General features: G+C 35.6%; 1 protein-coding gene across 25 annotated transcripts in view; it reads left to right on the top strand.

The window, feature by feature from the left end:
• LOC149542936 (pto-interacting protein 1-like) overlaps positions 1–26,585 on the top strand; it is a 206,594-nt gene that overhangs the window by 12,673 nt on the left and 167,336 nt on the right. For 11 of the 25 annotated variants that reach the window (XM_089797850.1, XM_089797860.1, XM_089797849.1 and 8 more), the window contains 2 exons: positions 20,071–20,211; positions 23,290–23,349. In XM_089797850.1, the coding sequence (XP_089653976.1) occupies positions 20,124–20,211; positions 23,290–23,349 (148 nt within the window). In that variant the 5' untranslated portion in view covers positions 20,071–20,123. Of the gene's footprint in view, positions 1–10,244; positions 10,363–20,070; positions 20,212–23,289; positions 23,350–26,585 lie in introns of those variants that run through there. The other 14 variants (XM_089797866.1, XM_089797862.1, XM_089797867.1 and 11 more) reach the window with 3 other exon arrangements.

Below are 26,585 nucleotides of genomic sequence, written 5' to 3'. Positions count from 1 at the left end.
TCTATTATTGGTTAATGGTTATCTATTGTAAATATTAGAATGTTTCTAATATTAGTTAGTCTGTAGTTTTCTGTTAGCTTTCTTTAGCTTTCTTTTAGTTAGAATAGAATGTCTCTATTCTTTATGATCGTTTCCTAAGGAAACATCATTTTATTCTTTTGTATATATTGACCTCTTGGTCTCTGTTAATATTAAGCAAATGTTTACCAATTACTTTGTAATACTCCTAATAGGTAACAATGTAAGTGCTGGGCATTGTAATGTTCCCAAGATGATCTTGGCCATAGGCGATCTTTGTCACAAGGCAATCTCAGTCCTAAGGGGATGCCAATCCAAAGGCAATTTCAATTTGAATGGGATCTTGATCTGAAGGGAATCTCGGTCTGAATGGGAACTCGGTCCGAAGGGGAACTCAACTCAAAGGGGAACTCAGTCCGAGGGTGATTTTGATTCGAAGGGGAACTCGATTCGAAGGGGATGGATGTCTTGCAGTGGCAAGGATATGGTGCAATAGGGATACCATACGGGGTTATTGATCATACAAGCAAAAGGGACTGGTGGCGTACAAACTATTGGCCATATAGATGAAAGCGCCAAAGGCATATAGAATTGCAAACTGTGAGGAATGATGATTACCAAGGGGTGATATTGCGAGCAAGGAGAAATGAATAGAAATGGGCTTGAGGAATTGTGCTTCCTTCAATGACAATGTAGTTGACCAAATACAAAGATATCAATACTAACATAGAGTGTACGTGCATGATTTGAATCTATATTTATATATACTAGGAAACAATGATAATGGAAATAACGCTCCAATTTGCCAGTTCTGAGCCAAGAATACAAAACGGAATAGGGTGAGGGTTGAATTCCACCAAAACCATGTGAGCCAAATAGGGAAGGTCTTTCACTTTCAAAATGGTGAGAAGAGTAGAACACTAATCACGATTCGTAATAATCCAAATTCACATACCTACAACGACTAATTTGACAAACATATATACCTCGTCAGAGGAAAACTCCCGAGGGAGAAACGTGTTGACACATGCCATGACAAACACTTATACTTACGGAAAATTAAAGATGGGCCCAAGATATACAAAAATCAATTGGGACCCGAAATAAAGTTATTAATTTATTTTATTTAATGACAGGGATATTATAGGCCTTGGCAAACTTAGAACAATTCTTAGCTCCAAAACTCTCCTTAGCTACAAACATTACAATCTCAGAAGATATCAAAAGAATAACCTTCTTTCAGACACAATAGGAAATAGAAGAAGACAATAGTGAACCTTAGATTTTGATCCACAATGCAAAACCCAATGCTGAACCCCTATACGTTAGCAAGGGCACAAAAATCCACGAACTCAAAATTGTTACAAAGGCAACAAAAGCCAAATAGATAGTCAAATGATTGGGTGATTTTTCCATCAAAATAAACTCATATTTATAACCCCCATTAGCACAAAGTTTCCCAATTGCAACTTCACTTATGAAGCCTCACCAACACAACATTAGTTTATAACATTATTATAATAAATTGCTATTAGAATAATGGAACTTTAATAAATAATAAATAAATATGAGCTCATGCAATAACTAGCCTCATCCAATGCAGGTGACAATCAACTGTGATGCTTCGATATACACTGCCAAAAATGGCAACTACTCGAAATAGACTTATTAAAAATTGTAGTCCACCTTTGAGACCCCCAAATAATCTTGTTAGCTTGCAAGGGTTGTAATGAATTGACTTGATCATCTGTAGAAACTCGCCAAAAATGGGGACATTATAGTCCTCCTTTCCCGAGATTGTTTGTCCTCAAGCAATTAGGCATAAGAAGCATGTGATATCCCTATTAACATTGAACCAACTGCATGCTAGTACCATCATTAGAGCCAATAACGTGACCTGCAACATAACACCAAACACCTGCGCTAATGATATAGAAGTCAAGACATCACTAAAAGACAAGTCCATTGGAGATCTCAGCATTCTCTCCTTTACTGTACCTACCCAATCATCCTGCAAATAATCCAACTTAGGCACCGACCAACTTTGCATCCGAAATAAGTCCTAAACATGCAAGTCAAATATAGACTGTAAATACTCATCACAGTGCATACTCTACTGCCACTATGACCATCTCCATCCCCATCCTCATCCTTAGGTTATTGTGATGACTCTCTCAACAATATCGGTATAAGCCCACATGCCATGATTCATTGCTTCCTTTAGCCTCAAAGCACAAGTATGACCTTCAGAGAAAGGCCCTTTGCACCAAAAGCAAAGCTGTCTCCTTCGTAGGTCCTCTCTAGATGTATCGTCAAACTTCCCTGCTGGCTTCTCCTTTTCCTCAACAACTTGTGGGGGCTCCTCATCAACAGGCAAAGGAACAAAAGATTTCAAAGCAACCTTTCTTCGAGAAGATGACTCTATGTTTCGTGCCTTCCTCATCGCCTCTGTAAAGAAGAGGGGTCTAATGACTTCATCCATCCACGGAGTGGCTCAATCAATCCCTCCATAAATAACATCACTCGTCTGTGCTTTGAGATAACATAGACCATAACTGAGTGCCCCTAGAACTCACTGATGATGTAACTCTCTAATCTACCAGACTGCTTCAAATGAACCAACTCACAGAAGTACCATAATGTCCCCTTTTTATGACATCAAGAAATTAAGGACAAGTTCATGTAATATTAAGTTGACTTATGAGAACATAATATAAATACTTAAAAAGAAGTCAATTTAATATTATAAAGTGGGCCAAAGTGACAAAAGGGGAACAAGACAAAAAGACATAAGGCAATTGAAGAGTTACTTTTGAGCATTAAAAGAGGAATCTCATTCATTTTTCAACTATGCTTGGATTTGAGGCTTATTTTTTGGTTTCTCTTTGGAGAACTTTGGGAAGCTACTAGCTTTCTCTTGTTGAGGATCCTGAGGACGGAAACCTTTAGGCTCTTCTTGGGTGGATTGGATATAGCCCCGATTCATTTATCTGGTGGATTCATATCAGAATTCACACTTGGGATTACAGGTGTATTTTATTGTTATTTCTAATCTAACTGTATTTTTTGTATTTAAGATTAGACTTGATATTTGGTTATTGTTTTGCTGATGTATAATGCAATAACATATTTTGAGACATTTTAATGAGAATTTACTGGTTATATTGCTGGTTTACATTACACCATTTATTTGTTTATGTTGTGAAATTTATTTTGAAAAGAATTGGAGATAATATTCTATTGGGATATTATAGTGGTATTAGAACTTCGAACCTGCCATCCTGTTGGATATAATCTGAAATTTCACAAGGGTTTCTTAGAGATAGAATTATAGAAAATTGTATTATCGGAGTTATTAATGTGCCGATTGAATAATGTATTTAGAATATTGTGCAAATAGTTTGTGTTGACATGACTTCATATAACCGGTGCCGGGATATATTGGTCAAAAAGTTTGACATGGATTGAAAAATAGAGTCGCAATAGAGGTGTATGGGCCCATATCCCACAGTTCCTAGAATCAATAAATGAGAACTAAGGTCGAAGGTTAAATATTTATATGCACAATAAAGTCTATTGTATTGCACATTAATTCTTTATGCCTCAGATGGTGGGCCCAAAGGATATTTAGCCAACAGTTCTATTCTCAAGGCATGAACACGAAAAATATATACAAGGCATATTAGTATTTGGAACTGGAAGAATTTTTCAAGCAGAGCTTGATATTCATTAGGTTATGATGTCAAGATTGCAGCCCTCTAATCTACTGTCCATGTGGTTGTGGTTACCAAAAGAAAGAGGTTATAGAGGTCAATATCGATGATTGTGGAAGCTTAATGTTGGCTAGCGAATATTCGTGTTGTTTTCTAATTCTGTAGCAAATTACTATCATTAATACAACGCGTGAGCTATTGAGTGATAAATTATCATCAGAAGACCATTAGGATATCTCTTGTGTTGCAATGATTTGGATGTTTGCATATTCTTTTTAGCTTAAAGACAGTTGATGGTTCAAATTTCTCAGATCTATAGTTGAAGACAAACCTGCAAGTTTCCGTTCTACACTGTAGAGCTTTTCTTCACGAATTTGTTCTGCTAGAAAAATTTATAAGCCAAAAAAATTTATAAACTACTTACCCCTGTAGAGATCCCTTCTTTTGAATGTACCTTTACACTTCCTTTCACTAGTCCAGCTATATATATATGTGTGTGTGTGTCTGTTGTAAAACTGTACAAGCAATCAACTAGAAGCACCTCAAACCAGGTGAATCACTCTTTGAACCAAGAAAAGGTGCCCTCTATAGCAAATCTGTGCAAGATGTTTCTTCATTCAACATTCAGTCTCTGAATGTGTTTGAACTGGCCTATTGAAGCGTTTTTCCTTATATTGAAGATTCAATACCTTATTAATCTTCAGCAGATTCTCCAAGATATATTTGTTGATGGCGATGTCAAGGTATTGAATGGAAACTTCTAAATAAGTTTAGCACTTCCAATAATTTCTGCGACCTTAAAGTGGAGAGTAAAAAATCATGGTTCATACAGCTATTGTTTGATTAATAACTACTGTAAACCTTCAGCAACAAAAAATACGCTTTGAAATAAGTGGCTGCCTTAAATATAAAACCTCTAGTTTGTAGTTGTTTGAGGGGTTCCAAAGAATATACAGGTCCCCACTAAAATATCATAAAAAATCATTAAAATCTCCATCTCCAATTATTCATGGCACCTAAAAGAAAATTAATTGGCAGTTTGGAATAATCCTCTACTAGTATACTTCCTAAACATTCCCATCATAAAAGTTTCTAACAACACTTAATCAAGGAATATTAGTGTGCAAAATAAACACGCGTCAAAACTGATTGAATCGACCCCCAAATTAGTCTTTTGATATGCTCATTAATTTTGTGATCGTTGAGATATCTCTAAAGGCTTCAGTTTGAATCCAAAGGACAACGATGGCATATTAATATCTAAATACTGATTTTCGGTGATGTCCTCTGAATGGATTTTAACTACAGTGTCCAGAAGTTAACCCTAAAGGCAATCTTAGTATTGTCAACTCGTGCTAAACACTTTGTCATTCACAAGGTAGAGTTGGTTGGTCAACAATTGTGACCGAGCCACTATTAAGGCCGAGCTACATAGAGCAGAAGTATACAAGTTCAGCATGTGCCGAGGCAGACGTAGTTGCCGAGCACATCAATTGTCGCTGAGCATTCCAGTTGCTGCCTAGTGCTACATATCAGTTGAGCAGTTCAGAGGTTAAATGAGTATAACTGAGCGTAGTTTATGTTGAGGGACAACATGAAGAAATAAGCATGGCCGAGCGTCAGGAAGGTATAAGTGCCGAGTTATACAATTTGAGTATATTAGTTTGGAATGGCACAAAATCTTATGTAAACTGTTTTTCTGAGCATGAATTGTGTTTTTAAGTTCGAGGAGCTAATCAAGGAGGTAACTATGCATGTGATTACGTATCATTAATCCCTATGCGGTATGATGGACCAATCAGAAAAATGGAAAGTTAAAATGGCAAAAAGGATGAATGCGGATCGTTGATTGCGATCTAGAAGCTTTGTGAGATGGCTATAACATAAGGGTTTTAAGACATAAATTGTTGTTGTGAATTAAAGTTATGTGTATATGTGAAGCTGAAGGAGAATGAGCAAGTTGTGAAGTAAGGTGACCGAGAAGTGTAGTGAGGAGATATTTCAAATCAGTCATAGTGAGGTGATTACAATTTGGATAGAGAAGATCTGTTATCAGCATTTTAGTGCAAACCAAAGGATCAAGGTACCGTTACATTCTATCAATTGTATTAGGTGAATCTCTTAATGGAGTGGTCATAATAGGCCTATTGTAAATCTCTTAACAGAGTACTCACTTAATTGTGAAGTTTAAATCCTTTAGTCAAGGTAGACTTAACAATCTTGTAAGCTTTTAACTGCCATCCCCACCGTAGTTTTACCTTCAGCTTGGAGGGTTTCTGCCTTACCAAATTCTGTGTTATGTGTTGATTACTTGTTTATGTATTTAATTCATGCAAGTAGATGTTAGATCTGATATTAAATGTTATTATGATGCATGATTAAGGTTAAGGTTGAGATGTGTGGTGAATTAAGTTTAAATATGGTTTATGTTTGAAGTGGTAAAAGATTTGAAGATCTTGATTCACCCCCCCTCTCAACATCTTACTTTCCCACTAGATTTCCAACACCAGATTGTTTGAGTTTATTTATGTTTTGGCATAATCTCTATCTGCATTAAAAGGTGAAGTTGCACAAAATCCTAACCATAATTATTCCCGTGAATGAGGACTATTATGTGGAAAATACCTTTAGAATAGACAGGCATATAAAAAATTTCCACGTGCATTCTTCTACCTTTAGGAATTAAGACAGACGAAAAATTCCTGTAGTTGAATTTTTATACTTCTCCACCAACAACTCCCAGCTAAAGTTCTCCCACACGCAATAGCATCAGATGTAACACTTCTACATATGTATGTCAGACGCGTTTCTTTTCTACCTACCAACATTGCAATTTTCTACTGTTGATGTTTGGGACTTAACCATGTTCTTCCAACATAATCAAGAAGTTACCTCCAAATAACATGTTGCTTCAGTTTTTTGAAAGCTACTGTCATTTCTTTTTCTAGCACTACAATTTATCCAGAGAATGTAAAGACCATTATGTACAAGAAGACAATATATGATTCTCTGACAAGATAATTGAAGGTACACAAGGGTAACAATTCAAAGTGTAATGCTTGAATGAGTAATAGTTTCAATCTTCTTTTTTATTGATCTTCAAAAAGAAAATTGAAAAGGCATAGTGAATATGTGCCTACCTTGTTTATTGTTCAGAAGATATTGATAATCTATCAGTCCAAATATGCAGCATTAATACACACTATCCACTATATGTCGGTATCAACTCACGAAATCAAATAACTGCTGCTTATGGGGAACCAGTAAAATGCATTGTAATCTGAGTTGTTGATGTCAAAACACAAGGTAAATACTAGGAGCCAATTGGTTCAAGGATGGAGCCTTGAATCTCATGCAATCTCTGTTCAACTAATAAATGCCTCCTACCCTCAATGGTTGCTCACAGTATGTGTCCAACCGATGCTCCTTATACATGAGATTTGCAAGTCATCTTAGCTTATGTATTCCAAAACAATTCCTTGTAATCCTTACCAAGTTGATTAAAATACGATGAGACTCAGAGCACCCACAAACAAGAGATGAAGGCTAAATGGCCAAAGACCACCTACAACTTCAGCAATAATATTTCCTTAGAGATCCAACTTCCAATAACACTCTACAAATTATACCCGAACGAAACCTATTGAAAATTACCTTAAATTTGTATTGTGCACGGAACTTGTAATGGTATGCTTGATAAATATTTCATTGAGTGAATGAGAACAAATATTTCATCGCCAATATATAATATACTAAGGAGCTTGAAAGTTTATTGAGCAAATAATTATTTGTCAGCCAATGTGGATTAATATTCGTCCATGAAAAGAGACTCCATGAATATTTGAACATCCAATTAAGTCCATTATTAATGGACCAATGGGAAGCCGATATTTAATTAATTTTGGGTGAGCCAAACTTTATAAATATTTGACCAATTTGTTCATAGGAATGGGTAATTTATTTCTGCCAAGACGATACACCTTCAAATGGTTCAGCCAATAGAAGCATTTTAATCAAAGACAAATATTTATCTTAATAGCTTACATTCCATGACTTGTCTTTTGCCAAATAGTTAATTAATTTACACTTTTTCCTTATGATGACCTAATTCATTGCTCTTCACAAATTTTAAAAAAATTGCAACACTAAAATTCCAACTTTAAATACAAAAGAAGCTTATACAATTCTTAAACATTTAGGCTTCTAAGAAATATTTCCCAAATTCATCTCACCGACAAACTCGTGCGTTACTAATCTTCTTTGTCTTTAATAACTTGCCAAAACTTAAGACTTAAAAGTATCTCCTTGATGCCAGGAGAAATTTTCTTCCATGACATTCAATTCAAGCTGAAATATTCAATCTTAAAAATATTCTGCAAAACTCTTATCAAAATATTTTTGAATTAAATAGAGATTCTTCAAATTTGATTTCTGATTATGCCCAACAGGATGGTAGGTTCGATGCTTTGATACCACTATAATATCCCAGATGGATATTTTCCCAAATTTACTCACAAATAAACTTCAGAACATGATACATAGCTCATGCACATAAAACCAACAGTAGAAACCGACAAATGAATTAGTAGATGCTCATTAAAATACTTAGCTCCAAACAACTTCAGATTTGCTATTGTATTATAAAAACCAGCAATACAAGAACGTAATGTTTCCCAACCTTAAATACAACAAAAGACAGTCAGATAGGACAATAAAGATAGGTGTAAGCACAAATGAGACACTTGAAATGATGTCTCCCCCGAACAATGGGTTCTCGTCTGCCATTGTTTGGCTAGAGCGTTTCTTCCTCAAAGCTGTTTTCAAAATGAAAGCAGCTTGCTTCCACGTTTCTCCAAGAGAAACCTGATCTGAAACCAATAACCAAACATTGCTGAAAATGAATGAGACTTCCTCCTTTAATGCTCAAACAGTGACTCTTCAGCTGACTTCTCTTGTCTTTTCGTCGTTTTCCTCCTTTGTCACCTTTGCCCACAATATTACATTGACCCCTGTCAATTAAGTTACATTATGCTCTTATAAGTCAATTTTAATATTACATGAATATGTCCTTAATTTCCTAATGTCCCAAAAAGGGTTCATAACATATAGATCTAAGAGTAGTAATAGTAAGATATAACCCTCCAGCATGAAAGATGAAGACAAGTAGAGGATAGAAAGCAATGAGGTTTGTTGGGCTTTTCTTTGCAAATTCAGTGCTCTTGAATGGATTGAGAGAAATCACCATCGAGGGTATCTAGAAGAAGTCAAGAACTTGTATTGGACAAAGTGCCTTGTAAACAAGCTTTTCCTTTGGAATAATATTTACTCCTTGAAGATCAGTGATATAGATTCTATGACAAATAAATTGAATGTATTTAACATTGTGGTGAATTAGTTAGCATTTGTGGATGTGAAAATGGATTAGGACGACCAGTCCATAGCCCTCATTTGTTCTTTGCTTAATACATGGACAACTTGGTTATGTCAATCTGTACCACAATTTAAAGCTAAAGCTTGTTGAGGTAGGGGTGCAATATTTCAGAGGAGATGAGACGAAATTGAGCAGAGATGCTTCAATTGTTGAATATTGTGAAGGACAAGGGAAAGGGAAAGAAGAAGGTTGAGCATGCTAAATCTAAAGGGAGATCCAAGGTAAAATCTTCAAACTATGGTAAGATTGGGCTCATCAAAAACTTTAGGAAAGGGAAGCAAAATAGGAGTTCGATGCATGGTGTATTTATTTTGGTGCTTCTTTCTCATGACTTTCAACAGGGAGCAGCTTCTAGATTATGAGATGTCGCAAGGTGGACAAATTTACTCGGAAGATATATTATCTCTCAAAATCATTGGTCAAGGAAAATTCCACTCACACTTGGAATAGACGGATCAAAATGGTCTCCCATGTTTTGCATATTATTGGTTTGATGTGATACCTTTTTTGTAAGTAAATTGAATGATGTTTGTATGAGGGTGGTTTTCAACATAGAGGGATGCAACATATTGTGGGGGGCCATGATTATTGAAGAGAGTTTATTTGGGCTTTTGTTCTGTTTGGATAGTAGCACCATTGAGTGTGATAATTCTGATCATCCTAATTAGGGAATCATGAAATATTAATAGAAAATGAGAAGATTCATGTTGTGGCATGAGCGTATGGGTCACATTGGTGAGAAAGGCCTAAGGACTTCAAAATACAAACACTGAGTTGATATTTCTGGAACCATATATGGAAAACAATATCAGGTTAACTTTTATGCAATCTTTGCCAAATTTGTAGGAAATTTATATTTGATTTACAATTATGTATTTGGTCTGGATGTATGTACCATTTCCAATAAATTATCATTTAATGCACTTTTTATTGATGATTTTTTCAAGAAATCAGTATTCTTGGGGCAAAAACCCTAGGTCTATTTGAATTTCAAAGAGTTCAAAGTTTTTGTTGAGAACCAGATAGAAAATAAATTAAAGGTGTTGAAGATAGATAATGATGGATTTTTTCCAATAGGTGGAAAGCAGTTTATGGGAACAAGTCTGTAAACTGTGCTACACCAAAACAATGTCCAGATTGCCCTGGATGGGTGTGGAGTTGGCATTCATAACCTCTTAGGAAAGTTCTTTTCTCTTAAAGGTAGCATTCATTAATATTTTATTATTTAGTAATATAACTTTTTGTTTTCATTACTAGTTGTCAGAAAGAGAAAAAGTTCAGGTCTTTGTCAACAGTTATGGAACTTTCTTTTATAGAGGTTACAGCTTTAGTTTCTAGAAATTTTGAATTTTCTCTTGCACTACAAATGTTGGATCTCAGAAACTATATTAGCTTATTTTTAAAGAGTTTCAGATACACATTTCTCTGCACTTGTCTTGGATTTTCTGTCTATTAAAGACTTCTGTCTCTGAAACTCTAGCTTTCTATTTTAGGAATCAAGACTGTTAGATTTGGGTTGTCAAATTTAAGTATTTTCACAGATTTATTATTTTGGGATCCTCCCAAATAAAACCTCTTACATAGAGCTGCGGAATGTAGCTGCGAAATAATTTAATGTCTTATTTAAGGGTACCTCGTAATGGACCAGGTGGGTGTAATGTTCCCTTTTGGGACATTTAAAAAATTGAAGTCTTATTCTATATAATATTAAAATTGACTCTGAGACATAGACGCAAAATATTAAAAAAGTCAATTTAATGTTATACAAAGGACAAAGGGTCAAGGAGGAACAGGACGAAATACCTTAGGGAAGTTGAAGAGCCACAAGGGAATAAGACGAAAACCAAAGAGGAGTCGAAGAGTCTTGGTTTGTGTATTAAAAGGGTAAAGAGGCTCATTGTTGGGCATGCTTGATTTTATTATTCAGTTTAGTTTTCTCTCTTGCGAGAGTCTCAGAAAGTTTCAGCTTTTAGCTAGTTGGAGGACGTAGCCCCTCATGCTAACAGACAGTGGACGCAAACTCATTGTCCTAGGAAACATCAATTTAGGTGTTTCATTTGCGCTTACAGGTTCTTATTCTAGCATTCCAATCTAACTGTTAAATTTGTATTTAGGATTGAGCTTTTGTAGTGGTTATTGTATTGCTGTTGTATAATGCAATAACGTATTTGTGGAGTTGTATGGAAGTTTCTGGTTTTAACATTATAAGTTCGTAATGCAATTCATTATGCTTAAAATCCTAAATATTATTTTGAAAGGAACTGGTTATTAATTTATGGAGAATCTTCTGATTTAAATATCGTATTGTATTCCATTTGCCTATATCTAAGTTTGAGTATTATAATTAATAAGAAGCTGGCTAAGCATTTGTCAGCTATTGTACTGGATTCATTTGTGCTAGAATACATTTGCAAGGTTTTAGTTCTGATTATTTTGTTTATAAGGGAAAACAACAAATATCCGGTAGGGATACTACAATGGTATTAGAGTCTATTTCCTACCACTTTGTTGGGTACAGCCAGAAGTTTGATCAGAACTTAGTGGCATATATTTAATTAGTATACGATTTTACATAGTTCTGAAATTTCTATCAGAGATAGTTTTAGCATAAGGGTTTTATCAAAAAGAGGTAATTGCAGGAAACAAGACAAAGCATTTATAGGGCACACCCTCCTGCAAGTAACCTTGGATGACCTTTCTGAGACTTGTGTGGTTCCCAAGTGAGTCCATTTGTAATATGCATGGAGTTTTCAAATGATTATCATCTACCAGAATTGCCCCAAGATTGCAAATAACAAAATAAACAAGTTCACTTTTCGAGGCCATTTCCTTACACGTTGGAAGGCCTGTCAGTTCACTACCTCAGTATCTAGAGACTTATCCAAAATCAGTTAGCTTACAAGTTTGGTGGATATACATGCTAAAGGAAGGTTTTGTGAAGGTTCTGGTGTATTTGCATGACGGGTTTAGATTTCATGTCCATTTCAGAGGAAGGAGGTAGCAATGTTTTGGAAAGCATGTGTGTATGAGTTGTTGTCGTCAATTTCAAGAACGTCTGCTACAAGGGCACGAGAATACTTAGGATGGCAATACAGTGATGAACAAATGTCTTCCTAGTGATATTTGTGTTCTTGGAAGTTATTGGGAGAACACGACTTCCGGAATTTCTATGGGTTGGCAACGAATTAATATGCAATGTGGATCAAGGGAAGTGCATTTCTTCTAGTGGTGATAAGAAGATAAAAGCTTTGCTAATCCCATAAATCTGAATTGTTACTTTAATATTTTCTTTTATGTGATGTGCTCTCGTGGCCGATCTCAAAGGGGGCTAGAGTTTTGACAATATACAGGGAGCTACTTTTAATAACTGTTGCTGCACCGTGAAATTCTAAGAAGAAAGTCATGACAATATGAATTGATTGAATAGAAGGAGTGCGTGTTTCAATTGGAAAGAGTTTAGAATAGTTTATTTCTGCATCCAATATCATGGAAAAGCAATGCATGAGTTGGGAATGTTGGCGGGAGATTCACTAAAGGTATAATTAAATATTTGCAAAGAAATTGTTAGAACCTGACGAATAGAGGAAGAAACGAAGAGCCTGCTAAAACTAATAGAATACATTGTCTCAAGTGACGTGTCGACGGTTTGTCATGAATGACTAGCAGTGAATGGGAAAGGTAATCTTGTGAAGTATTAGGTTGTATCGCAGGAAATACGTGGCAATATAGGCAAAAATAAAATAAAATAATTGCTTGTAGACATGCGTCAAAGTAACGCATGGTATCCTGGCAAAGACGTTACCCACCAGGTTTAGTTCGAACCAAGAAAGACGACGGGAGAATGATATTCAAACTCCATTAACATCTATAACTTTAATAGCAAACAAATTGAACCGAATAGTTAGCAGTGCCAACTTTGAACACAATCAAGTCTTCAAGTAGTTAGAAGGAATAAAAATAACTTTCGTATAAAGTATGTGCCGTTAGAAACCAAGATGGAAACATTTGAGGAGTGAGACAAATCTTGGTAGAAAATCATATATTGTTTGCAGTGTATAATTCAGATTATGGTCATTACATTCTTTGGAGAAATCGTAGCGCTTGCAACAAGGAAATCTTTAGTCATTGTCACCAGATGTAGGAGGTATAAACGTTAAGGGGAATTCTTAGAAACCACAGGAGAGTCGTTTAGCTTTCGAGAGAGAAATACGATTCCGTTTGATCATTGTAACTTGAGAGTACCGGACCACTGCTGAAACAACTTGGCATCTTCTTCTTATCCTCATTCTATCATATATATTCACCTTTGGAGAAGAGTACTGTTGTTTGCTAAAGATCGCAAGGTTAAGATGTTGGACTTTCCATAAGCCTGAAGTTCTATTCTGCAACGTATGTATGGACATTTTGAAGAAAATGGGAAGAAACTGACATGTTCAAAAGATTCAGTTTATTCTGTAGAAGACAACAACATTCGACATAATTTTTTTTTTCAAAACATTCTTATAGGAAAAGATCATTCAGTTCGTGGAAATAAAAGAACACATGATGGAAGTAGCTGTTACATGGTTATCGCTGTAACATATCATGTCAAATCTGGAGGTAACAGTAGGAACAATACATTGGAGTGAAGGGTGCCTGCTCGAGGTCAGTTAAATTGTTGTGGACAATGGATTGCTATCTGTATTGCAGAAGGACAAAAACTTGTGTTGAGTGACTGTATTATTGACAGGGTTCTCAGTCAATCTCTGAAGGTATTGACGATAGATTTAGTTGGAGTCTCTCATTGATGCAAATACCTCCCAACCTACAATCACATCAATAACATCATACAGGGAAGGTTATTTTGTATAATTTGAATCAGATTATATCTTCCCCACTTGGAAGACTTTCAGCATGCAAGCCCATGAACTAATGTTGTGTGGTTAGTAAGGGTTGAGTTTTCATAAGGGTCACTGTGACTCTAATTTGTAGAATTCATATTATGAAGAATAGAACATAATATAGCTGTTTATTAGTTTCATGGTAACAGGATAACAACTTTAAGCAATGGGAAAGGATTTGGATAATATCAAGAAAGCTACTATGAAGCCACAAGAGCAGTTAGTCCGAAATTCAAATTTCATTGCTGAAATACTCGACATTTATGGAGAGTAAAAAGAACTTCCTACTTGAATCCATAATGATTTATCATTCAATGACTACTTGAATTTTTATCTAGGGCAGCAAAATATGACTGATATGGAAAAACGAAAGTATTTGGAGTTGGTCCAGGATCTCTTTGCAAACGAAAAAATTATGATAGACTAGCATTATCATTTGGATGATCTTGAAATAGAAGAGCAGACAACTACCAGAGATGGGTAGCCTTCTCGCGATCACATAGAAGATGTTACACGAGGTACAGGTTTCTTCATTGGTGACTTGGAGGTGAGCTTTGCCAAGCAGAATAATGAAGTAGATTGCACACAAGTTAATAATAGTTTGGGACCTTGGCATCATGAACCATATATTCATGATACTTAGAACATGAATTTAGAGGAACAACCTAGGATGACACTGCAAGACAATGAACAGTTTCAGTAGGGAGACAATGAAATACATGCCTTACAGAATCAACTAAAGGTTAGTAAAGACATGGTCATGGCATCCTTGGTGTGGTATGATAGTACCCATGAGTTGGTTGAGGAGCTCTACAGGAAGATCCCAAGGGAAGGGGAAGGTTGCTAGCATGCGACTGATTTACAGAAGGTCAAAACAACCCTCAAGACTATGAAATCAGATTACTTATATCTGTTGTCTGACAATGATTATATTCTTAAGGTTGCTGAGATTTATGCATCATAGTCAAATAGGGAAAAAGATGAGATTGAGGATCTCAATAGGACGCTTAAGTATGTTTGGGAGGCACGGTGTGAAACTCAATTATCTCTATAGGGAGCGAAAAATCAAATCAAGCTCATGGAACACTCTCAGGACCATGAGAATCGAATGAGTCCGGAGTTCTTCCAGGAAGTCAGTAATGAACTTGAGAGCATTCAGCAGATGTATGACTTGGATAGCTACCCCAAATGGTTAAATAGCAAAACTTCAGAACACTTTCAGCTTGTTGACAACCCTTTGTTTGAAGTTGTGGCTGAATGGATGTCCGAAAATCCTCTTTTTATGTTAAATGAGGGATCATCTCTTATTTGCCACGAAGAGGAAGAATTTGATTTTAGACTTTGGGATCTTGACTCAGATTCTAGTAGTGAATCCGGATCTCAGCATGGGGATGATGAAGAAACTTCTGCTACTTATCATTTGATTAGCCCCAACATATTTTCCAATTTCACCCCATTCAAGAGTTGGGTGGATTTTCTTTTTCAGCCTTTGAACAGTTCTCGGTGGAGTATTTATGTGAGGCTCATCGTTAGATTCTCAACATCTTTCATATTCATAACACCTATGTGCTTGGGAATTCTCCAAGTTTATGCCGACAGTATGAATTTTGATGTCCGTGGGATGGTGGTTTCAGTTTTTGAGCAGCTCATTTCTTACATCATCCATTTAGGTTAGGTTTTCACATTCTATTGGATTATACATGGACCTTGGATTTATTTTTATCTCATCATAGCAGCAAGGCAGCGTAATAGAGTTTGGAATCCAGGTGTTAGCAGATGGTATCTATGGTTGGACGAGGATTTTATTGTGGTCCTATTCAGTTTGAGGTTGAATATGGTAATGATCAGTGTTGATCAGTTTACAGGTGCTGAGTTTTTGCAGAGAGTCATCTGGCTTCACAGTGTGGTCAAAATTGTTTTCAGTTTGGTCTACATGGCTGCTAGCAGACTCATATGGGATCCTGGTACTGATTGCTTGGGGACAAGCAATCTTAAGGAGGGGAGATTTATAATGTTCCCTTTTAGGACATTAGAAAAATTGAAGTCTTATTCTATATAATATTAAAATTGACTTTGAGACATAGATGCAAAATATTAAAAAGGTCAATTTAATGTTATACAAAGGACAAAGGGTCAAGGAGGAACAAGACAAAATACCTTAGGGAAGTTGAAGAGTCACAAGGGAATAGGACGAAAGCTAGAGAGGAGCCAAAGAGTCTTGGTTTGCGTATTAAAAGGGAAAAGAGGTTCATTGTTGGGCATGCTTGATTTTATTATTCAGTTTAGTTTTCTCTATTGCGAGAGTCTCAGAAAGCTTCAACTTTTAGCTAGTTGGAGGACGTAGCCCCTCATGCTAGCAAATAGTGGACATAAACCCATTGTTTTAGGAAACATCAGTTCAGGGGTTTCATTTGTGCTTACAGGTTCTTATTCTAGCATTCCAATTTGACTGTTAAATCTGTATTTAGGATTGGGTTTTTGTACTAGTTATTGTAATGCTGTTGTATAATGCAATGACGTATTTGCGGAGTTGTATGAAAGTTCCTAGTTTTAACATTATAAGTCTGTAATGCATTTCTATATGCCTAAAATTCTGAATATTATTCTGAAAGGAACTGGTTATTAATTTATGGAAACTCTTCTGATTTGAAAATCGTATTGTATTTCATTTGCCTATATCTAAGTTTGAGTATTGTAATTAATAAGAAGCCGGTTAAACATCTGTTGGCTGTTGTACTGGATTCGTTTGTGCTGGAATACATTTGCAAGGTTTTAGTTCTGATTATTTTGTTTATAAGAGAAGTCAGCAAATATCCAGTTAGGGATACTACAATGGGCATACGTCATGGGTTGTTGTGTGTAAATTTCTTGGGTCCTTGGCAATCCTTGCTTGGGGTTGTTTGATTGGGAATGCTGTTTAAAACTTCTCAACTAGTTTCTACCAATGTTGTGATGTTAACTATGTCCGGAACATGTTCAAATAGATAATAAGATGTGATCTTATCTTTCTCAGCATACCCCTGGATGATAATCTAAGAACCCTGTTGGTTCTGTTAAAGTGTAGCTTCAGTAGGAGTGAAGCACACTGAGTATATGAATCTGTGTTTCACTCATATACATATATATATAAAATTCTGAGATATATTCAAATATTAAGTATATGAATATTTGAATGATTCAGATTCCTTTCATATACTTAATATTTGAATATATCTCAGAATTATATATATATATATATATATATATATATATATATATATATATATATATATATATATATATATATATATATATATATATATATATATATATATATATATATATATATGTAAGTACTAGTCCCTTAAATAATATCGAAACCTTATGTATCAGGCATGATGTATATTTCATGTAAACTAACGATAGTATGGAGATTAGTCAGTCCATGTAGGGACATCGATTCCTATAAATGCAAGCAGACTTGCCGCTGAGATACATATCAATAAGAAGTTGAAATATAGTATTCTCCAGCAGCAATCTGCAATCTCATATATAGTATTCTGCAGCGGAAATCTGCAATCTCATTTATATTATTTATAATTAGAATATATCTGCATTCATAGATATATCAGTTTACTGTCCACAAATAGTTAAAAGGTAATCAGTAGACCAGGTTCAGTTATGCTGATATTTATAAGAATCAAATTTGTTATGAGAACTCAAGGTTGAATACTTGTACAGATCTGATTTGTATTGGTACTCAGAACTCAGTTTTAATATATCAGAAAAGGCAAATTGAATATACCTGTTCTCTCTTTCAGGGATCAATACACTTTTAAGGTTCTACCCCTGGAAACTCAATTTTGACCTTTTGACATTTTGTCAAATAGTTGGCTTGCAATCCTTCAATTCCAATTCCTGAATATATTTGTGTTTGCTTTGTTTGTATTTGAATGCTTTTGTAATTACTTAAGATACAACAATGCATGAAATGAACCATTTGCTTTACAAATCCAAACAAAAGTATTCATAATTTATTCAACATGAAATCTGATTGCATACAACAGCAGTTATTGAAATTTAAGAAATGATATTGATCTTTAATTATGAGAACCTAAATGCCAGCATAAACAATTTTGTCAACCAGTTTATTGTTACTGGTGCTGCTGTAGACTATTCCTCATGTCACTGGTGGTTGGAAATTAAAGAAGGCACTTTGATAACATAATGTGCCTTGTAAAACCCAAAGGCAACCCCACAATGACAAATGCTGCCTCCAACAATCAAATGCAGCCACAAAGAACCATACACAGGCTTCTAAGATAAGATGCAGGCATAAAATAATGGGGCCATCCTTATAACTATGGCAGTGGCAGCTTTTAATTCCAACCACAGCCCTTCTTCATATAGGTGCTAACTGCATTCTCTGGAATTAACACTGAAATCCTTATCCCAATTTGATCACCAAATCAAGCACTATCTTAATCTCTGGATGAGATTAAGGCTGACACAATTCACTAGCAGAGATCAACCAACTCAAAGTGCAAAATATTGAGAAGAATTCCCAATTCTTCCAGCTTCCAATTGTTCAAACCCTAGGCACAACTCGATCACCAATTTGCAAATGTCAAATGCTCAATAGAATAATTTTATTCTTGCATTGAATGCATCTATAATTCTCTAATGCAAATCAATTGGCTGCTTCTTGGTCACACTCTTTATAGCTTAAATCACACCTTAGACATTAATATTTTCTTTTGTTGCCATGTTTGAAACATAACAGTTTATTATAGTTTCCTCCAAATATAAGCACCAAGTCACTTCATAGTTAAATAAACATTTAATGCACTTGAGCACACTTTATAATATAAAATCTATATTTAATTTAATGGACTTGCTCCAAATCTAGGTGCACATTGCCTAACTCTCCCAAGTTGGAAGCTCTGCCAATGTCCTCACAACTCCATGCTACTACCAACTGTTCAGGTGCCCTGTTTATAATAACTACCCCGACTTTCTTGAAGTAGTAAATTACTATAAATTGTAAGTATTGCAATCCGACTCAAACAAAGAGCAAACCTGAACATCCCTGATATCTGGAGTAGGAAAACAGCCTCTGGCTAGACCAAACAACCCCCTCTATCCACCAGACGTAACCTATGAGGGCCGATGATAGGCTAGTCGCTAAACTAAACAAATTCTGATGGTCATGGAAAAGGGGACATGTTCTGACAGATGATAAGATGTGATCATATCCTCCTCGACATGCTTCTGGATGATAAGATGTACTCTTTGGGTAGGTGAATTTGCATGTTTATGTAACTTAATAAGCTTGGTCAGGAAGTCAAAACTCAGGAGTACAAAATTTAAAAATTGAAGAAAATCCGATCTTGGACGTCTAGAAGTGGGTGGTACACCAGATTGCTGTCTCCCTGGCATTGACCTGTCAAAATTTACCCGGTCTTTACTTCTACTGCTGCCTCCCACTACATCTACAAGAATCTCAGTGATTGCAATAGAGACTACAGATAGGGCATCCTCTAGAGAACCATACAATGGAAATACGAGCTCAATTGTCACCTTTTTAGCCAAGTCTAAATTTATAAGTCCAGTAGCTCAATTTCTCACATCGTTTGTGCTGAGGGATATGTTTATCTGCTGGCAGAGGGAGTTATGGTGAAGTAGATAATTTGCAAAGTTATTAAATATGGCTATCCTATTTATTTCATGGTAAGCATTAAAACTGTGAAAGTATTTTTCTGAAACTAAACCTCTCTTTTAATGCCTCTCCAGTGATGTTATTGTTTTTTTACGCTTTTACCTCATTGCTGATGTACATCTCTGGTGTTTAGTTATTGATCAGTGTGTTTTGTGATTTTTTTTGATAGTAGTTGTTTTTTTAAAGATTCACGCGTTTGCCTTTTAATTTTTATCTCTTTCTTAATTACTAGTAGTCAGATATAAGTTTCTTAATTACTAGTAGTCAGATATAAGTTTACCAGAAATAAGGTACTATCATAAATACTGAAGCTTTTACAATCTGCAACAGGAGTTCAAAATAGCCGGGCTGTGAAGATTTGACATCTTCGCTTTGATATAGTCATGATATGCTTTAGCTGCTGTAGAGAAGATGAAATACAACACACAACTGATGGTACCAGCCCTTTTATGCCAAATATGCACCTGGCAGGTATTTTATTTGATGCTTTATTTACACACTTATATGGAGAAGTGTGTGCCTTACTAAAATTTTTTGTAATATTTTGAGGATACTATATTGTATGTAGCTATCATGTATATAAGACAAGTAGATTCAACAACAATATTCACCCATATGTATGAGGACAGAAACAATCCGAGAGAGTTCACATCAAGCAATCATCATATAATGAAAGAACACCATCAAGTGTATGCGGGTATCTCATTTTTAGTAGAGGAGTCGACCATTATACTTCATAGGTTTCCTTTTGTTTATGGTTGCTTCATTTACCTCTTGGTTTGCACCATTCTCTGTGGATACAAGTTAGATGTTCTGTTCACTCTAGGTTCTCTATCTTGACCTTTTAATTGTAGTCAGGATTGGGGGATGCTCTTGACTCCTATATTTGCATTGTCTAACTGTAACATTTTACTCTTAACCCTTTAGCTACGTTTTTGTTTCTTGTAATTGACTTTCAATATGCATAGCATGGTTTCCCCATTCCCTTGGTATGGCTTCTACAATGCCTTTTATGATTTGAATATTTTATGCATGTGGGTAGTGTATGTAGCTAGATCTATGAACCCTCAAACGTAATTTTATGTATATAACGAGAATAGGAAGTGCAACATTGACAAAGAGACATATCATTTAATACCTTGTTGGTGGAGGGAGGGACAGACAAAAGGGAGACTAGGACACCATCTACAATTATTTTACACAAAAGTCATCATCACATCACTGAACAGAACAAAATATGGGATGAACTGTTTTATACAATGCTTCTGATCGTTATCTACAATATCTTAACTTGGAGGCTTGATTAGCTTAGTACCTAGTGATAGACATGAAGGATATCTTGGAGCAATTAAAAACATGTCATCCACAGTGCGAGTAGAAGATATAGGTGAGATGGCTGACCAAATTGGTAAAATTATTGATGTTGACATTTCTTTTTCTATAGTAATAACCTTGGTTCTTAATGTCTTCTCAATGAGAAGGGCCAATCTCGAGGAAGTTAGATTTGGAGGATCTTTAACAGCTGCAAGTATGTAAAATGAGGACACAGAGGATCAGAAAGCAGAAAATAGTGAATGACGATTGACTGAATTGAAAAAATTACATTTTCTTGGAGGTAGTTTTATCCTTACTTCCAGCAGAAGAGCTGATTCATCCTCATGCTATGAATATGCCTATTATATAACAGAATGTCCAAATGCCTTCTCAACATCTTCCAGAGCTCAAAGAAGATTCTTTATTAAAATGTTGTTTGCACTCTTACGTCTAACATCATATGGTTAACAAGCACATGTTCCAAAATTACCCTGATGGTAGTTATCTGATGAGTAGGAGAGAATGCCTCTTCCAGCATTCTGATCTAGTTGTACCCTAAGAAGTCCGTGAACTGTTGATAGAAAGAGTTCATGAACCCATCAGACTTTGAGGCTCCACCATTTGCCATGCTGTAAATAATTTCTTTGGGTTCCTCCATAGTGACCACTTGACAAAGGAAATTTTTAATATCCTTAGTGATGATTTTAGGATTGCTATTGATCAGGGAGATTGGAGCAGTTGGACCTTCGTATGTCTTTTTGTACAAAGCTCTGTAATGGTCATGGGCAGCTTCTTCAATTTCCTTTGAGCTAGAGGATCACCATTGTCAAGTAGAAATTTTCTAATCATCTTTTCTTTGGTACAGCTAATGGGTTTTGAGGTGAAAGCATTTAATATTAGCATCACCTTTATGAAACCAAATCAAGTGGGATTTTAGCCTCCAATATTGTTGTTCTTGCGTAGGTTTTTGCTATTGATGGGAGAGAATAGAGTTTCTCTTTAAGAGATTTTATTAGGGGCCCTATCTCCCCAAGTACTTCATTTTCTCAAAGCCTTCTAATCAGCTATGTTTGACCAATTTTTGGGGATGATAGGAGATGCGAAAGGGGATGGCTATAGTAAATTTTAAAAAATAAAAATGTACCATCTTAAATTGGATGCACTTCAATTTAATGAAAGGTTTAACTCTTGTTTAATGTGAGATCATCAATCTCCTTGCACCTTTCCTTCTATCTTCCCTTTTTTGTCCTTTCTCCTAGGTGGAATTGGGGTAAAACCTAATAGATCCTCTTTAAAGCTCTTATTTTCATGGCGTTAAGCTCGAGGTAGGATCTATCCTCCTAGCTATATCTTGGTCTCCATACCTAATCTGGGAGATCTAGGACCTATTTTTGGTATAGGTGCCAGGACTTGGTTGTTTGGGGCATAGTGCGCCTCTGGTTGGGACATATCTTGGGTCTCCTCTTCGGGTCCCTTGTCTAGATACTTTCACGGTGAATTCCTAGGCAGGTCGGCCTGCGAGAGTTAGTGAATTCCAAGCTTTATATAAACCCTTCCATTTGCTTCATTTCACACTACAAGCATTCTAAGATCAAGTCATTCACGAGTTCAAGCACTCACATTTAAGCTCTCAAGTTCTCAAACATTCTTCAAGCATTCAAGGCGTTCAAGCTATCTCTCCTTTGAAGATCAAGGATTTATGCATTCAAGCCATTGAAGGAGTTTCATCCATTCAAGATCCTTTGTTGCATCTTCTACATTCATTCTTTCAGTATCTACATTCATCTACAAGGTGGATTTCAAACCACATAGATTCCTGAAGGTTTTGATGTCACTTTGATTTCCTTTCTAGGGTTTTGAAGTTGAGTCAAGGCTATTGCATCTAGATGATTATATTCCAAATTCAAGAGCATATTCATAGATTTAGATTGCTTCATGTTAGATCTATCACTACTACTTGCTATCATTCTCTTTCTGTTTCAATTCAAGGTTAATTCCTAGACTGGGGTTTGACCAAGCCAACCCTCCCCCCCGACAACAAACAACCTCTTTGTTTTGCAGGCTTCAGATCTTGGACGAGTGAATAGGTTATGGATATGGCCTTTTCGACTTTCTGCAGAATTGGGAAATTAGATCAACATTGCACACAGTCAATTAGGGTCGCAGTGCACTCCTGATCATCCATTTTGCCCCTAACAAATTCTGATAGATTTTTGGGTTTTGTTCGCCTCGCAGGTTTCATTCTAGATCTCAGGTTACAACAACTTCAGACATCATTCGACAACCCATTTTCAGGTTTGTATTTCACAAGGCAAGTTTCTATTTTTGCTCTATTTCAATAGACTTTTCCATGTTCTTGCACTTAACTCTTATATTGCACATCTACTTAGTGGCTCTTCCTAGCTCTTGTTACATTAGGGTTTTAAGGACTCTTTGCATTCTTTCTCCAACCCTATAGCCATTAGATCTTTGTTTGTGTTAGTGCTTCTTTACCACTCGGTTGACATTAATCTTCCTAGATCTAATTACTTTAGACTTGGGATTGAAAGGATCAATCTCCTTAACAACCTCTTTGAGTTTTGTAAGTGTGCTTATGTGGCTAAGTGTGGTTAGGATTCTATTTCCTCGATTCACATTTCCCCCTAGACATATTGGTGAATCCGATGCACTCTCTTCTTTGATCTTGGTTAGAGCCTTATATTGTTCACCTCTATTCATCATTGGTGAACCTGATTTCGTTCCTTTATTTTAGAGTCAGATTCTTTGTGCTAGATCTTTCTCTTGCTCAACATACATCTCGCATCATGAAGATCTTTTGGTGTACGTGTAATGTTCCTCTAAATCTATCTTTATAAAAATAGAAAAATAAGAATAAATTATTAATTATTCTATATTAGTTCCACTACTTCAAAACTAATATAAAATAATTAATTATTCTAAGTTAAATAATACCATTTCTTTTGTGGTCTAGTTGTTAGTTTTTGGATTAATTAATTATTTCCAGTCGGGCAGTTTTGGAAGTTTACGAAACTTCCACTTTAATTCTTCCAAGTTAAATACTGGCCATGGACGATGGAGACGGCATGGAATAAATTATTGAACCTGCGAAGATTTTTGGAGGTGGCTTTATTACTTCCTTTCATTAACTTTTAATTGACCTAGTGGAAAGCAGAACGAGATTTTTAGAACAATCTACTAAAAGGAATTATTCATTAAAACAGAATTGAATTCCGCTAAACTGAGTCTGGTGAACACAAAAGATTCTATCTTCTAACTTGGAAGGAATTGTATATCTTAGAAAATGCAAAATCATTGATTTATTTGTAACGGTAGGAAGGACAACACTTGCTTGGATAACAGAAGAATCGGGAATAATGAAGAGATATTTCCCATTAAGTATATCTCTCCAATGGCAGAAGATACACATATGGTGGAAGAAGAAGTCAGAGTCATCGCGTACGAGGTGTTTGGTTCCTATTGAACTCGACAGAGGTACTCTGGGTGTGATACTGGCAATATGGTTTGTGGAAGATGCTGGACTAGATAGTGAAGATTACAATCGTTTGTCTTTGACGTGAGTTAGATACCTATTTTGCTGCATTGGCTAGGTCCACAATACAGGTGCTTTGTTTGCATTAACATTATTTCACATGAACAATAAGAATTTAAAGAATCAATATTTTCCTATCCAACTATAGATTTCAGATTGAAGAAATTGTATACTAGTGAACTGCACTCATTATTAAAAGAAACATTATTTTCTGAGAATCATTATCGTATAAATTCTGTAGAAATAAATACAAGAATCACACTCCTGATTCCAATGATAAATTAAACTAGAGATTAATATTCTGAAGTATACAATTACATTTGTGGATGAAATTACTTCTAGAGTTGCTCAAAAACCTATTCAAAATCTTGGGATTTTACAGTGCTATCAGAGCTTTCAATCCTGCCAACCTGTGGGTACAAATATACATATGCCAAAAGGAAATTATAACTTCCGTAATACCAGAGTCAGACAAAATTGATTGCTAGAATCCTCAAGTTCCTCTACACAAGTTGACATTGAAGACAGTCATACTGTGTCAGATGAGGAAATAATTTTTGAAAACAATATGGGAGAAGTAGATGACACTAGGGATCTCAGAATTGTATTACCTAGGAGTCAACAAGATATGCAAAATAATGTAAACCATATGGCACAATTCATGAACAATAATAGCTGGACAACTTGAGAGTTCAACTTCAGCAAGACCCTTCATGCCAACTTTTACTCCTACAAATCCACAACCTAAAAGAGAACCTACAATTAGAGAACTCCAAGAAGAGGTCTATTAGGATTGGGTACAAGTAGGGGACGAATTTAGAGCATCAATGATTTTTAAAGAATATTTGGATGTCATAATGAAACATAAGAATAAGGGGCAAAGGGGGTATAATAATGAATTACAAAGGAAGATTGGTAAAATGTCCCTTCCTTATTTTGATGGGTCAGGTAAAACTACTGCCATAGCCTGGGTACAAAAACTTGATACGTGTTTACAATTAAACCCAATGATGGAGGATGAAGCCATCAAATATGCAACATTACACTTGTAGGGAATTGCTCATGAATGGTGGCATCATGGACAGCTTACAGTAGGTCATAATCAGATTAACACCTATGCTATTTTCACATAAAGGCTTATTGACAGGTTTGATTCTAAGAATCTTGAACTCCATCTCAAAGATCCGACTCTTCTTAGACAAACAAGTATAGTGGAACAATATATTTCTGAATTTGAAAAATTAGCAATATTAGTAACATAAATCTTTGAGAGGCAAAAAATAGTGATATTTATAGATGGATTATTTCATACTATCAAAGGGTGGGTTAATTCCTTAAATCCGCCTTCCTTGCAATCAGCCATAAAAAGGGTTAGACAAGTGGAACCCCCTTCTAAAGGAAAGATATTTCACAAAGGGCCAATGCTGGATTTTGGTAAAAACCCTTTTCCAAGCAACACACCACCTATAAACAAATTAGAAAAGGAAGAATGTGATGAACTCCGAAGGAAAAAATTGTGTTTCAGTTGTAAAGAATCTTGGGCACCAGGTCATAGATGTTTGGGAAAAGGAAAAATACATTACATTGAAGTAGTATCAGATAATGAAGATGAGGAAAACATAGATCCAAATCAAGAACAAGATCATTGTTATGATAGGCAATCGTGCTACACATAATTTCATTGATACTGCTCTTGTTAAGAAACATGACTTACATATAGTGAAACATGAAGGTTTTGGTGTTCGAGTAGTAGGTGGTACTACTTTAGTAAGTACGCATAAGGTTCCACAATTAAATATTACTCTTGGTAATTATACATTAACAGATGATTTTTATCATTTTATGTGGTTGATTTGGCTAAGTCTAATGTTATGTTGGGTATCCAATGGTTGATAACCTTGGATAAATATTCACGGAGTTTCAAACGTCTGGAATTTTCTTTCAAAATTAATGGGAAAAAGGTAATCCTCAGAGGAATGGT

Source organism: Cupressus sempervirens, chromosome 8 (genome assembly GCF_028749045.1).
Source record: "Cupressus sempervirens isolate cs-2001-9-10 chromosome 8, ASM2874904v1, whole genome shotgun sequence".
NCBI classification, from domain to species: domain Eukaryota; kingdom Viridiplantae; phylum Streptophyta; class Pinopsida; order Cupressales; family Cupressaceae; genus Cupressus; species Cupressus sempervirens.
Note: the sequence above shows the minus strand (reverse complement) of the source record. Positions and strands in the feature narration are given on the sequence as shown.